Source organism: Aptenodytes patagonicus, chromosome 17 (genome assembly GCF_965638725.1).
Source record: "Aptenodytes patagonicus chromosome 17, bAptPat1.pri.cur, whole genome shotgun sequence".
Lineage (NCBI taxonomy): Eukaryota > Metazoa > Chordata > Aves > Sphenisciformes > Spheniscidae > Aptenodytes > Aptenodytes patagonicus.
Genome location: NC_134965.1, coordinates 7,316,418 through 7,329,968, shown reverse-complemented (window position 1 = coordinate 7,329,968; position 13,551 = coordinate 7,316,418). Strand labels below are relative to the sequence as shown.

The 13,551-nt window shown below is 63.8% G+C and overlaps 2 protein-coding genes across 2 annotated transcripts; both read left to right on the top strand.

The window, feature by feature from the left end:
* The first annotated feature begins 56 nt into the window (after positions 1-56).
* Positions 57-5,550, top strand: RILP (Rab interacting lysosomal protein). The gene is made up of 8 exons (XM_076354697.1): positions 57-311; positions 857-980; positions 1,405-1,526; positions 1,727-1,918; positions 2,388-2,557; positions 2,706-2,828; positions 4,116-4,199; positions 4,581-5,550. The coding sequence occupies exons 1-8, from the start codon at positions 57-59 to the stop codon at positions 4,735-4,737; spliced, it is 1,227 nt and encodes a 408-aa protein (XP_076210812.1). The 3' UTR covers positions 4,738-5,550.
* An 850-nt stretch (positions 5,551-6,400) lies between these two features.
* Positions 6,401-12,851, top strand: SCARF1 (scavenger receptor class F member 1). The gene is made up of 11 exons (XM_076354743.1): positions 6,401-6,546; positions 7,297-7,358; positions 7,687-7,788; positions 7,902-8,427; positions 8,850-9,068; positions 9,159-9,287; positions 9,364-9,467; positions 9,667-9,778; positions 9,855-9,979; positions 10,178-10,318; positions 10,662-12,851. Exons 1-11 carry the CDS (start codon positions 6,452-6,454, stop codon positions 11,666-11,668), a joined length of 2,622 nt encoding a protein of 873 aa, XP_076210858.1. The 5' UTR covers positions 6,401-6,451; the 3' UTR covers positions 11,669-12,851.
* Positions 12,852-13,551: the final 700 nt, after the last annotated feature.

The window sequence follows — 13,551 nt, the reverse complement described above, 5'->3', positions numbered from 1 at the left end:
GGGGCCGGGGCAGGGCGGAGCCTGTGCGGGGCCTCGGGCGGCGGCGGCGGCGGCGGATGGCGGAGCCGTGGCGGGGAGCGGAGCCGCTGTGGCGGACGCCGCCGGGCCGCCTGGCCCCGCCGCACGTCTACCGCATGGCGGGGGCGCTGGGCGCCGAGCTGCGCCGCCTCTCCGGCCGCTTCGGGCCCGAGGCCGTGGCCGGGCTGGTGCCGCCCGTCGTGCGGCTGCTGGAGCTGCTGGAGGCGCTGGTGGCCCCGGCGGGCGCTGAGGGGGAGGCGTCGGCACCGCCGGCCGGGCGGCAGGACGCGGAGGTGAGCGGGGCGGGAGGGGTTCGTCCGACCCTTCTTCCTTCGGGGCTCCCCTCCGCGGTGGCACTGAGCCACGCTTGTCCTCGCAGGGGTCCCCGTGGGGACGTCTCTGACCTGGCTGTCCCCGTTCCCCCAGCGTGGTTCTGACCTGGCTGTCCCCATCCTCCGGCGTGGCTCTGACCTGGCTGTCCCCATCCCCTGGGACGGCTCTGACCCAGCTGTCCCGATTCCCCGAGGGTGGCTCTGACCCGGCCGTCCCCGTCCCCTGGGACGGCTCTGACCTGGCTCTGACCCAGCTGTCCCGATTCCCTGAGGGTGGCTCTGACCTGGCTGTCCCCGTCCCCTGGGACGGCTCTGACCCGGCTGTCACTGTCCCCCCGGGGTGGCTCTGACCCGGCTGTCCCCATTCTCTGAGGCTGGCTCTGACCCGGCTGTCCCTGTCCCCTGGGATGGCTCTGACCTGGCTGTCCCCGTTCCCCTGGCGTGGCTCTGACCCGGCCATCCCCATCCCCTGGGACGGCTCTGACCCAGCTGTACCCATCCCCCAGGACCCGGAGCAGAGGCTGTGGGAGGCCGAGCGCCGGGAGCGAGCCCTGCACGGCCACCTGGCCCGCCTGGAGGAGCAGAACCGGCAGCTCCTGGGGCAGCTTGCGGAGAGCCAGTCCCAGGAAGGTGGGTGTCCCGATGGGTTTGGGGTCCCCTGATGCTACGGGGTGTCCCTGCAGGGGACGGCAGGCTGGGTGCAGGTCTGAACCTGCTCTCCGTGCTACCCAGCCCTGGAGACCTGTCCTACCGGGGAGTACGAGCGTTATCTTGTCCTGCAAGCCACAAGGACCCCAAACGCCCAGAGTAACCCCCCCAAGCCCCCAGGAGGGTGGTGGGGGCAGACACAGGGTGTGGGCTGGTGTTGTGAGCACAAAGATGCATCAGGCACAGCCTAAAGCTCTCAGCTCTCCTCTTTCCACTGTTCCCACCTTGGAGCAATGGTAGAACGATGCTCTGCAGAAGCATCAAGAAACCCCATAGTGTTGTGGGGTCAGGGGAGTCCTCGGGTCCCAGGGGCCACTCACACCTGTCCCCCCGTGTCCGGGCTCAGATAGCACGGCGCGAAAGGAGCGGGAGGTGATGCTGCGGCTGAAGGAGGTGGTGGACAAGCAGAGGGATGAGCTTCGTGCCCAGGCCCACGAGATCGTCTGCAAGAGCCGAGACACGGAGGCGGTGAGCGTGTGGGAGCTCCTGGGTGTGGTGTGTGAAGGGCCTGGGGACCTGCTTTCATGTCACCTCGCCCTGGGGCTGTTGCTGCTGGTGAGCCTGCTGGGGCAGATGCCTTTCCCGTGACTCTGCATGTGCTGAAGTCCCTGGGTGGGGGGCCCAGAGCTGCTGCTGTGCCTCACTCTCGGCTGCCCCGGGCCCTCCAGCTTCAGGAGCAACTGCATCGCTTCATGGCCATGAACGAGGACCTGCGTCACAAGGTGGCCGTGGTGCAGGCTCAGCTCAAGAGCGCGCTGGAGAAGAAGTCGGACCTGGAAGCCACGATGCTGCAAACCCAGAGGGAAATGAGCAGGAGGACCAGGACCGCCGCTGAGATCCAGCAGCCAAAGCCCAGCCTGGTGAGTCTGAGCCCATGGCCCCGCTGCTGCAGGGCATCGCTAATGCCGACCTGACCTTCCCGGTCCTGTGCGGGGCTCCCGGCACGCCCGGACCCGCCGGCTGCCAGCAGGACGCGGCCGCTTGAGTAAGCCCCACTGCTGAAAATTGAACAGTGCAGTGTCTGCGATGCCGGTAACACTTTGTCCATAAAAATTGGTAGGGGTGGAGGCAGGAGCGAGCGAGGTGAGGCGATGGGAGGAAAAGCCAGGTGGGTCTCAGAGGATGAGGAGGGTTTGCCACGTGTGGCGATGGGCAGAGGGTGCTGCCTGAGCTGGGGAGCCATCGTGGTCCGTGGAGGGGCTGCAGCAGCTCCAGACTAGCAAACTCATTCCTGACACTTTTCCATCTCTGCCTGCACGTGGCACCCAGCCTTTGGGTGGGGGCTTCGGGGTCTCCGCTTGCCTGCTGAGTCTCTTTCTGTCCCTGCAGGAAGGAGTGCCATCACCCGCGGAGGAGCCGCAGCACCAGGACGCGGATGCGGGCAGGAGCCCTGCTCACTGCTGCTTCTCCAAGGAAGAGCTGCAGCAGATCCTGCAAGAGCGGAACGAGCTCAAGACCAACCTGTTCTTGGTGCAGGAGGAGCTGGCCTATTACCAGCGGTGAGTCCTGCCGCAACGGCGTGGGGCAGCAAGCTGGGTCCCTCCTGTCCCTGCAGCCACCCGTGGCCCATCAGAGGCTGCTCCTGGCACAGTCGGGGCGGATTTCTTTGCCAGGCTCTCGGTTAACCTGCTGGCTGCTTTTTGCCAGGGAGCTGCTGAACGAAGAGAGAGTTCCCAGCTTCTTCTTGGATGCGATGAAGTCGACTATCAAAAGACAGAGAAAAAAAATCAGAGCCAAAATGCTGGGAACGGTGGAGGAGTCGGCGAGCAGGTGAGTCCTGCTCACCGGGAGGGAGAACAGGGAGCCTCCCGTGCAGGGTGGATGCTGGCTGTCAGGCTCCGGTGTTTCCGGGTGGTGTGATGCGATGCCCTGGAAGGGAAACTCCCCCAGGCCAAGAGCTGCCTCCTCCCTGCCTCCTTCCAGAGATCAAAGGTTTATTGTCTGCAATGGATGTCTTGCTCTGACTTAGCCCTGGGAGTGCCGCAGGGGCTGGGCTCTTCTCTGCTGCCACTCGTGTGTCCCTGTCATCAGTCACACGTGGCCTGGCCAAATGCCACTCGTCCCTGCGTGGATGTGGCAAAAGGGAGGCGAGGCGGTGGCACTGGGACCACTGGACGAGGCAGGCTGGTCCCTGCGCTGTACAGTTGGAGGCTGTCCAGCGGAGAGCCTTTGAAGATGACAGTAGAGATGTTCCCCGGAGGCTCTGCAAGACGTTCATGGGCAGCGTTGGCTCCAACAGACTTCTCACGATGGGGAGGGGAGGACCCTGCCGGGCACCAGCCCTGGCTCTGCGTGTCTGCCAGCGGCAGGGGGCGAAGCCTGCGCTAAAGCTGCTGTATGGCGTGGGGGTAGCTGGATCTCACTGGCTTTAAGGGGCTTTAATAAAGGTCTGAAGGGTGCTGAGCTCTTCTGTGCTACTGAAATCTGCTGCTTGCTTGCGTCGGGGTCTCTGCTGGCAGCGGGGAGGCTGGGGGTGTTGGGTCCTGCCTGCTTGCCTCCCTGCCTGGCGAGGATAGTCGCTGCTGTATGAATGCTGCCCTGTGGTCACCTCTCATATGCCCCCCTGCTCCCCTGCAAGGCCTGGCTGTCACCCGCCTCGGCCCCAAGCCGCGGGTGGTGGTGCCAGTTGTCCGGCTGTTCCCCTGGAGAAGCGTGCACTTGCTGTGTGGGGTGAGATGCCTAAAGACTTTTACTTCTGTGGCAACCGGGCACACACCGTCTGCTGACCATGCGCTGGGGGTTTGGAGCCGGTGTCTGACGAGCCCTGTGGCTTGAGATCACTGAGCCGGGGCTGGGCTTGCCATGAAACGTGGCTGTGTCTGGGACACGAGCATGGCTACAGCTGGCTGTGGCTTTGTGGCAGGCCACAGCCTGATGGTGATTCTTGGGGACAGCAGCTCCGGTCCGTGTACCCCTGGCTCTGCGGCCACCTCTGCACGTGTGGCTCTGCGGGGAGGCTGTTCGGCTCGGGAGGGAGCCCCAGGGTGGCTCTGGCACTCGCTCGTGGCGAGCCTGTGACTCAGCACAGGTTTTTTCCCCCACTCCTTTGTGCTGCAGCGATGAAGACGAGGGCTCCTGGCTCCCAGCTCGCGGTGCAGACTGCGTGGATGCTCAGCCTTCCGAATCCAAAATTAGGAGCTTGTAAGTTCGCTCCCATCCTCCGGTGCTGCTGGGGACGGGTGACTCTGCTGGCAGAGAGGAGGTTTGGGGCTCGGCTGTGGACCTGGTGCCGGCTGAGCTTGGTGCCTGCCCTGCAGGGTACGACGGGGACGGAGCTGGGCTGCCCGGCGTGGGGCTGGCGGGGATGCTGCTGCGGAGGGGGGTCACTTTGTTCAGGGGGGATCTGCCTTGCAGGCAGGCAAGGGCAGGCCTGGCTGCCACCTCAGGGGTGCTCCACACTCCCAGGGGCTCGCAGCCAAGCTGCGTCCCGCTGCTGCCACCAAACGCAGAGGGAGGTTGGAATCTGGCCGCTTCCCTGGGAAGGCTCTTCTCCCCCACGGCCGTTATCTGCTCTCTCTGCAGTTTTGGGCTGTGGTATCAGGGCAGCAGCAAAGACCCCCCCGCATCCAGCTGCTCTGGAGCCTGGGAAATCATCGACTCGCTGGACACGCAGCTGGAGCCGGAGGGAGAGAGCAAGCCGGCAGCCGGCTCCCCCGACAGAGCCACACCGCCCCTCTGACCCCACCTGAACGGGAGCCAGATCTGGCCTGGCAGCAGCGCTTCCCAGCTCCTCTTCTGGCATTTTTGAGCATGGCACGGCAGCTCCGGCCGCTTCCCCATGCTGTGGTGATGGCGAAGTTGCAGCGTGGGCAGCCTTCCTGCAAACCCACCAGGACGCTCAGCCATGGGGTGCCCGCCTGGCACGGGACGGCTCGGCACCTCTGGGCATTTCTGCCCATCGGCCACCCTTTCGTTGCACCCATGGTTTAACTGCAGGGGTCCTGCACAGCTGTGCCCCCGCTCCCCACCTCCCCATGCTGCTCAGCGTGGTGGGGGTCTGCACCCGCTTCCCGCTGCTGCACCCCAAAGGGCTCTTCCCGTCCGCTGGTGGCTCTTTCCACCAAACACTTCTGCTCGCAGACCAGGATCCCGTCACCAGATCCTGCTCTGCGGGGGTATTTTGCTTCACCCCTTTCCACTCATACCTCCCCCCCATCCCTGCAATGTGAAGGTCAAGTTGGGGTGCCCGGGCCAGCCGGCTGAGTGCTGTCCCAGGGTCACCGCGTGGCTGGGAGGGGCTGAGCACGCTGCACCAGGTGTCCGGGTGCTCCTGTGTCTGGGAGCAGTCAGGATCAGCACCGCGAGTGCCACTCCTGCACTTTTCAGGTGTGGGGTGAATCGGTTTTGTACTGGGACCTCTTCGTGCTACTACTGGGAACTGGAGGATTGGAACAATCCTCATGTTCGCAGGGGCGAGTCGGTCCCCTCAGGTCAGGTACTTTCTAGCTCTAGAACTGGAGTTGGAAATAAATGTCTCTTGTTTCTCCTCCGAGGTACCCGCTGCAGCCTCCCCTCTGTCCTTGCTTGGGAAGGGCTGGGTGATGCTGCCAGGCTTCGGTCACAGTGCTCCAGCGTAGCCGTCGCTTTTCATGCGCCAACGCGAAGGGCTGTGGCCGGCTGTGCTGTGCCAGACCCCGGAGCCCCTTTCGGGGGTCAGCTATGATGGGGAGCAGGGCTACAGGGGCTGCAGCGCCGGGCGCGGAGGAGTTAAGTCCCACGTGGTGGGGGGAGCAGCGTGCTTCCAGCCGGGCCCCCCCCCCCCCCGCCCCGGCCGAGCCGGCCTTGGGTAGGAAAAAGGTGTTTCCTGTGCATCTGCTGACACAAAGCTCCTGGGGAGATGGCGAGGTGGGATGGCGGCCAGCAGCGGTTCAAAGGCCAGCCTGGGGCACGCTGTGTCCCCGGTGGGGATGTGGGGACCCCACTTCTCAGCCTCTGCCAGGGGTCGGCAGCGCCTTGGGGCAGATCACAGGGGTCAGGGCAGGGGGAGGCAGCGGACGTCTCACGTGGGTTGGGGGGATGTCGGCTAAAACAGCTTTGGGGGCGATGGAGGATGGCACAGGGAGAGCGGGATGACTGCGGGTGAGATGTTCAGGTGGGTGCCAACCCCTGCGTGTCCGAGCTGAGCCTCTGACCACCCGTTTCTGCTACCGGGGTGGCAGCAAGGGCCAAAAATAGCCCGTGCAGCGGCATTCCCTGCTTCCCCCCTCCCCGCCACACCCCTCACGTCTGGATCGGGGCACCTCCTCCCGCATTTCCTCAGGAAGAAACCCAAGGCTGGCGGGAGGAAGAGGCCGCACCACGGGAGGGACGGGACGGGACAGACGGACGGGACAGACGGACGCCGGCACAGAGCTGGGGAGCTGCCGGGACTTGGGCCCTCGTGCCCCGCCGGGATGGGGAGCGCCCGGCCCATCCTCTGCCTCCAGCTGTGGCTGTGGGTGCAGAGCTCTGCCCAGGAGCTCGACCCCGACGGCAGGAACGTCTGCAGGTAGGTGCCGTGGGGGGTCCCTGCTTGTGCCCCTCCGTCTCCCAGGGCCTCTCAGTAGCCCCAGGTGGTCATCATCCGTCTGTCCTTCCACAGACAGAGATCTGCAGCCTGGCATTGCACGGGTGCCGAGACTGGGGTGATGCTGAGGAGCGTGGTTGGGGCACGAACAGGCATTTGGGGCACCCAGATCCCTTCTCTAGGGGTTATTTCTCATGCACCTGCAGTGCACGGGGCAACGGGGGGATGCGGGAGCGTTGGCAAAACTTTCATCGTGCACCAGGTGGGAAACACAGGCACAGCAAACCCCAAAGGGCTTTTGGAGCTGCTGTCCCCTCCACTTTGCTGCTACGTTGCCTCTCCCATTGGTCTTGCTATCAATGGCAGCGCCTTTGGTTGCCTTCGCTTCAGTGCCTTTTTTCTGAGTTGCTGGCGAAGCTTTGAGCTGCTCCCAGAGCATCGGGGACCCGGCACAGGCTCCGTAGCGGCAGTCCTGGCAGAGTCAGGCAGGCCTGCCCCACCGCCCAGCCCCGCCGCCCGCTCGGGCTGCAGCCTCTTAAATTTCCTTCTATTTTGCTGGTTTCCTTCCGGAGCGACGCCCCCAGGGCCGTGCCGCCTCCCCACCCGCCGGGCCCAGCCACGGCAAGCACCCGCGTTCGCTTCGCCTTAGCCGAAGCTGCGAAGCCACATACGAACCCGCGCCGGCCCCGGCACCCCCCGTCCCGGCTGACAGCCCCCGGGTCTCTCCCACAGGCTCCCCTCCGGCCTGGCGTGCTGCCCCGGCTGGAAGCAGGAAGGGCGGGAGTGCCCGGTCGGTGAGTGATGGATGGCGACGAAGCCCAAAGCTCGGTCCCCGCGCTCGGCCGGGTGGCTCCTCCACGGCGCTGGGTGTTGGGGGGAAGCCCTACAGCTCTCCCCGAGCAGCGGCAGTGGGGTCCTGCGCCATGGGGACCCCCAAACGCCCACCGAGCAAGCCGCTAATGGTGCTGCGGCTCGGCCGGAGGCATGGAGCGGGAAGCGGGATGGCGGTTTCACCGGGAAGGCTGCCTCGGCGGGAGGTGGCCAGGTGGCGGGTGGTCTGGCAGAGTGGTGTGAGCCCGGGGGGGGTGTCGTGCGCTGACGTGCCTGCCCTGCCGCCGACAGCGCTGTGCGAGGGGGAGGATGCCTGCGGGGCGGATGAGGTGTGCGTGAGACCCGGGGTTTGCCTCTGCAGACCTGGCTTCTTCGGAGCAGACTGCAGTTCCCGTGAGTATTTCCCCAGGGCTCAGCCCTCGCCATCCCCTTTGCCAGCCTGGGTGCTCAGGGGGCTGCCGGGCTTCCCCATCACCCCCATCCTCGCCGTCTCCTTCCCTTCGCAGGCTGCCCCGAGCAGTACTGGGGCCCCGACTGCAAGCGGAGCTGCCCGTGCCACCCCAATGGGCGCTGCGACCCGGCAAGCGGGCACTGCACCTGCGACCCCAACCACTGGGGAGAGCTCTGCCAGTTCCCTTGCCAGTGCGGCCCCCACGGCCGCTGCGACCCCCTCACTGGCGCCTGCCGCTGCGAGCCGGGCTGGTGGGCACCCACCTGCAAGAAGCAATGTCAGTGCAACCCCGCCAGCTCCCACTGCGACCCTCTCACCGGCCACTGCCGTTGCCTGCCGGGCTGGTGGGGCAGGAGGTGCAGCTTCAAATGCTCCTGCAACCTCTCGCCCTGCACCCAGGAGACGGGCAAGTGCGAATGCAAGGCTGGGTTTTGGGGGCCGGCGTGCCAGCGGCGCTGCGACTGCTTGCACGGCTCCTGCAGCCCCCTCAGCGGGCACTGCAGCTGCAGCCCCGGCTACCAGGGCAGGAGCTGCCGGGACCCCTGTCCGGCAGGGAAATATGGGTCTCAGTGTGTGCACAGGTGAGCCAGGGGCAGCGGGGGTGTCCTGCGGGTACCCGGGAGCTGCAGTGAGCCCTGGGGGGGAAAGTCATCACAGTCGTGTCTGTCCCTTTGGCTGGGCAGGGAGACCTGTTCTGGGGGGGGGTTGAGCATCGCTGGCCGGATGCAGCATCGGTGTTGCCCCGAAAGAAACATCTGCTAATGCCAGCAGAAAGCGCTGGTGTCACCCCAAAATCTGGTTGTCCTCGGTACCGCTCCCCAGGGCGATAAAGCAGCATCTCTCCCTGCTTGTCTCCTGCCCTGTCGCTACCACAGTGCATTAAGTGCTATAGAGTATTTCCCCCTGATCCAAACTGATGCTGAATGCCGGTGTGGGGTGAAACCTGTGTTTCGGGAGGACCAGGGGTGGGTGTCAAGACCTCACTGTCCCTCTGCCCGTGCAGCTGTGGGAGCTGCAAGCGCAGCCAGCCCTGCTCGCCTGTGGATGGGTTCTGCCTGGCCTGCCAGCCCGGCTGGAACGGGACCCTCTGCAAGGAGCCCTGCGCGCCCGGCTTCCACGGCGAGGACTGTCTCCAGCCATGTCCCCGCTGCCGGCGCGGGGAGGTCTGCGACCCAGAGACCGGGTCCTGCCCACACTGCGAGCCCGGCTGGATGGGACCCAGGTACGCCCAGGATCAGGCCACCGGTCCTTGCTGGGGGGGGTCCCTGCTCTGGGGTGCAGCGGGCTGATGCTTCGCTCTCTGTCTTGGCAGCTGCAACAGCTCCTGCCCCGCAGGCACCTTTGGCGATGGATGCCAGCTCCTCTGCCCCGAGTGCGTTGCGGGGAGCTGCGACCCCGTGTCAGGAGCTTGCATCTGCCAGGCGGGCTACTGGGGAGCCAGGTAATGCTGGGAGCGGGGCAGGGCCGGGGCCCCACTGTCCCTGGGGGCATTTCCCCTCTTTTCCTCTCTCTTCCAGCTGCAACGACACCTGCCCGGAGGGATATTTTGGCGTGAACTGTTCCTTGCCCTGCCAGTGCTCCCGGGGGACCTGCCACCCCGTACGGGGTGACTGCGTGTTGAGTGAGAGCAACCTCAAATTTACTCCTTGGCAGTGGTCAAGGGACCGTAACATCCTTGCTTGGGACGGAGGCGCTGGGAGGCTGCAACACAGCCTCCTGGCCCCGCCACGGGTTGCCAGCTCCTGCGCTCTCCTTGTGGGGCAGCTCTATGGGCTCGGCAGCCACAGGACACGCCAACTCAACCCATCTTCTCCATGCAGGTTTTAAGGACCACGGGGCACTGGCAGCCGCCATCCTCGTCCCTCTCCTGCTGCTGCTGCTCTGCGTCGCCTGTTGTTGCTGTGGAGCTGGCCCAGCGGATGCTAGAGACAGGTATTTGTTGTATTTTGCAACCTTCGATGCAAAACCCCATCTCCCGCATCCCTTCACACCCATCTCCCCTGTGCAGGGCGGCCGTGCCGGACGACGATGTGGTGGCCCGGATGAAGCACCACGTGCGGGGGGTGCTGGCGAACCTCAGCGCTATGATGCCTTGCTTTTCCCTGGGTGGCTACAAACTTCCCAAAGTCACAGGTAAAAAAAAGCAGAGCTGCCGACAGCCCTTCCAGGGTGTCACTCCCACCCCGTGCTTTTTGCATCGTCACCATTTGCAGGGGGGAACCCGTACTTCCCTTCGCCCCACTGCAGGGCTCGGGGCAGGCATTGCTCTCCCACCCCAGTCCCAAGCACCCCGGGGTGCCCGAGCTCAGCAGGGTGTCTTCTCTTCCCCAGTTTCCCACCACGACATGGAAATCCCCTTCAACCCCAGCTTCATCGAGCCGCCGTCGGCCGCGTGGGTTTCAGACAGCTCCTTCTCCTCCTCCTTTGACACCGACAACGAGGGACCCGAGTATTCTGTCCCTCCCAGAGAAGGTGACGTCCGCGGCTGCTCCTTCTGGGAGCAGCCCCTTCTGGGCTGCCCGGGGTCAATCCTGCCCTTTTTTTAACTTTGGGCATCCCAGGGATGGGTGCTGGGCGCAGGCAGCAATTATTTTCATACCCTCATTTTTCTGTCTGCAAGGACACACCGGGGCCGTGCTTGGCCTCGTGTGGTGGGACGTGCCCGGTGTGGGCAACCCCATTTCACAACCTCCTCCCAGGGAAACGCTCCCAGGGACAATCCTATTGCATCAGCCCCTGTCCTGATGTCCCCGAGTTTGTCCCTGGGCAGGGGGGTAGGTCTGGCAGCCATAACCCTCACCCCTTTCTCCCGCAGGCGTACCACTGCTGGGGGGGGCTGAGCTGCAGGACGGGCTGTCCCCCCTTGGCGAGGCACTCCCAGACCCCTCCGCCTTCGACTCCGAGGACGTCTCGCAGCCCTTCGCCATCCCCCGCACCTCCAGTATCGCCAAGGCCAAGCGGCCCTCTGTGTCCTTTGCTGAGGGGACGAAATTTGGGGCGGCAGAGACCCCCAGCCCTGGGCGGAAGCCCAAGACCCCGTGGGGCCCATCCAAGCTGTCCCCACCGCCGGGGGATGTGGCAGCTGAGCCCCCCACTGAACGACCAGCCAGTGATTGCTACGAGAGCCCCGAGCCCCTTGGCAAGGGGGAGGAAAGCCACCGGCCATCGCCCCGGGCCACCCCAGGGGGACGCCGGCGGGTGGTCTCTGGCACCAGGCAAGTGGCCCAAAGAGTGGAAGCACTTGAAGCAGCTGCAAAATCCAGCAGCTGGGAGGCGAAGGGGAAGGAGCCCAACGTCACCACCATCTACATGATGGTGGGAACGGCCGGGCAGGACCCCAAGGCGGAGGGGGGTGGCGAGGGACCAGTCCAGGCCGTGCTTAAGCGGCTGGGCAGCTTGCAGAGGGGCAAGTGGGCTGCGAAGGAGGAGCCCAAGGTGAGGAGGAGCGTCGAGGCCATCCAGAAACCGCCCCGCCGGGCCCTGGCACAGTGCAGAGACTCGGTGAATAGCTGCAAGCAGAGGGAGAGTGTCCCAGGAGCTCCTGCCGAGCCATCCCCTGGCAAGCACCAGCATCTCCCTGGGAAGAGACAGTCCTTCCTTCTCGCATCTCCCTCGCTGAAAAGCACCGAGGCCCAGGATGGGGCCAGCGATGCTGTAGGTCCCACGGAGAGGGGCAAAAGCCCTGAGTTAGTCCTCAGCCTCGAAACGAAGGGACAGGCTGCCCCGGAGGAAGAGCCGAAATACGAGAATGTGATCAGCGGCAGTGCCGATTCACCCCCCGGCCCCACCAAGGAGCCGCCGGCCGCCCCTGTGGCCACCTGAGCCGCCACCGCCCGGGCTGGGGCAGCGGGAGCCCAGGAGGCCCCTCCGACCCCAGTGCAGGGGGAGCCGAGGTCGCCTTCCGAGCTGTGAACTGGAGAAGCATCGAGCCTTTCCATTGACCCCCTTTCCTCCACGCCACGTTGCTGGTGTGGACCCTCGCTGGCCGGCACAGCCGGCAGGACGGGCGCTGTTGAGAGCTGCAGCGGTGGGTGGCAGCCCCATGGGGTTGCGGTGCTTCAGGGCTGTTTTCTGCTCCCCCCTGCCCTAAGTGCCCCATTTTGCGTCTGCCGCAGCCCAGAGGGACAGCAATGCTCTGGACGCAGTGGTGGCACCTTCTAGTCCCTGTAGGCATTGGGCCTGGGGACACGTATCCTCCTCGTAAACGGGAGTGGGGCTGCTGGGGGCTCAGCTGGGAAACGCACGGGCAAAAACCAGTTTCACCCCATCAGCTTTCACCTTTCCCTGTCCCAGCTCTTGTAATGCTGCTCGGAGCCTCTTGCTGTAAAGGTGCTTCTTGCTGGAGGGGATTATTTTGTGGAGCTGGGCTGGGGAGATGATGGGCTGTCACAAGCAGCTTCAGTGAAAATTAATTTTAGCTGCTTATCTCAAAGGGTATCTGGGTCTGCAGGGGTTTATCTGTGTGGCTCTGGCTTTTGTGGCAGGCTCTGGCTGCCTTCGTTTCTACGTACAGGCGTAGCACATGAAAAGGCTCATGGCACGGCATGGGGTTCATCGATGGCCTTTTAAACTCCACGCGATACCAAGCTGCAATTGTGCAATAGCAAACGTGGCAGCTGGGCCGTGACCATCAACCTGTGCACCTGGCGCTGTGCTGGGCCTGATAAGGACGAAAGCTGCACGGAAAATGGCATTTCTGCGGGTGCCCTAAGCTCCTGCCATCTCCCACGTCTCATTCCTGCTGCAGCAACGTGTCACCACGGGTGGCTGAGATGCGATGAAGGTGCTGCAGCATCTCCAGCGCAGCCAGAGGACCTTGGGCAGCGCGGGCGAGATGGGCGCGAGGGCTCTGCCGCCCATGCAAGGCGGTCGAGGTGCCAAAGAGGATTTGCAGCGTGAACTGGTTTTAGATGTATCTAAGTGGTAGAAGTTTCTTGTATATCTTTCTGTTATTTCGCATGGCGTGAAAGCCTCTGAATGAAAATTAAATGTTGCCAAAACCCTTCAGGATTTGGGTTTTCAGCTGCCCTCCGAACTGAAGACATGGTCAGAAGTATTCTCCAAAGTGTGGAAACTGTCGGCAGCCTTAGGCTTTCTTTTTTTTTTTTTTTTTTTTTTAATTTTCTGGTTCTGTTGAATTCTGAACTCTCACTTACGGAGCTGATCCCAGAGCAGTGCCGGAGACCGGAGGGCAGAGGGAATGCGAGTGGGCTGTGAGCGTCCAGAGCACCTACGTTGCAGGCTGCATCTCACGCGTCACGTGCGGAGTTCTGTGTGAATCCTTCTGGTCCGGCACTGCTAAGTTGGGGTTTAGGGTTTGGGGTGTTTCAGAAAACAGAGTGGGTTTTGCTTTTTCCCTTTTGGCTTTTCGCGGGTGCTTCTCCGCAGCGCAAGGCACCGAATTCCCACGGTCCCCCAGCTTCCAGTTTTGCAGAGAGCATGCAGCACTCCTTCCTTCACTGGTATCACCCACCGCCGTCATTATAACACCAAATATTCCGGTATACAAATAAAAATGCTCAACCTGGCAAGACCTGAGCAGCAGCCTGGCCAGACCTCTGTTCTGCACAGGCTAGTTTTTGTTTTGACACTATTTTACTACAGTGGCAGGGACAGTCCCACATTTTATTTATAAGCAGCCATTTTTTCCTAATCGGTTGGATATTTTCAGCCTGTGAGCCGAGCAGCGTTGTGCCAGAAGTGAA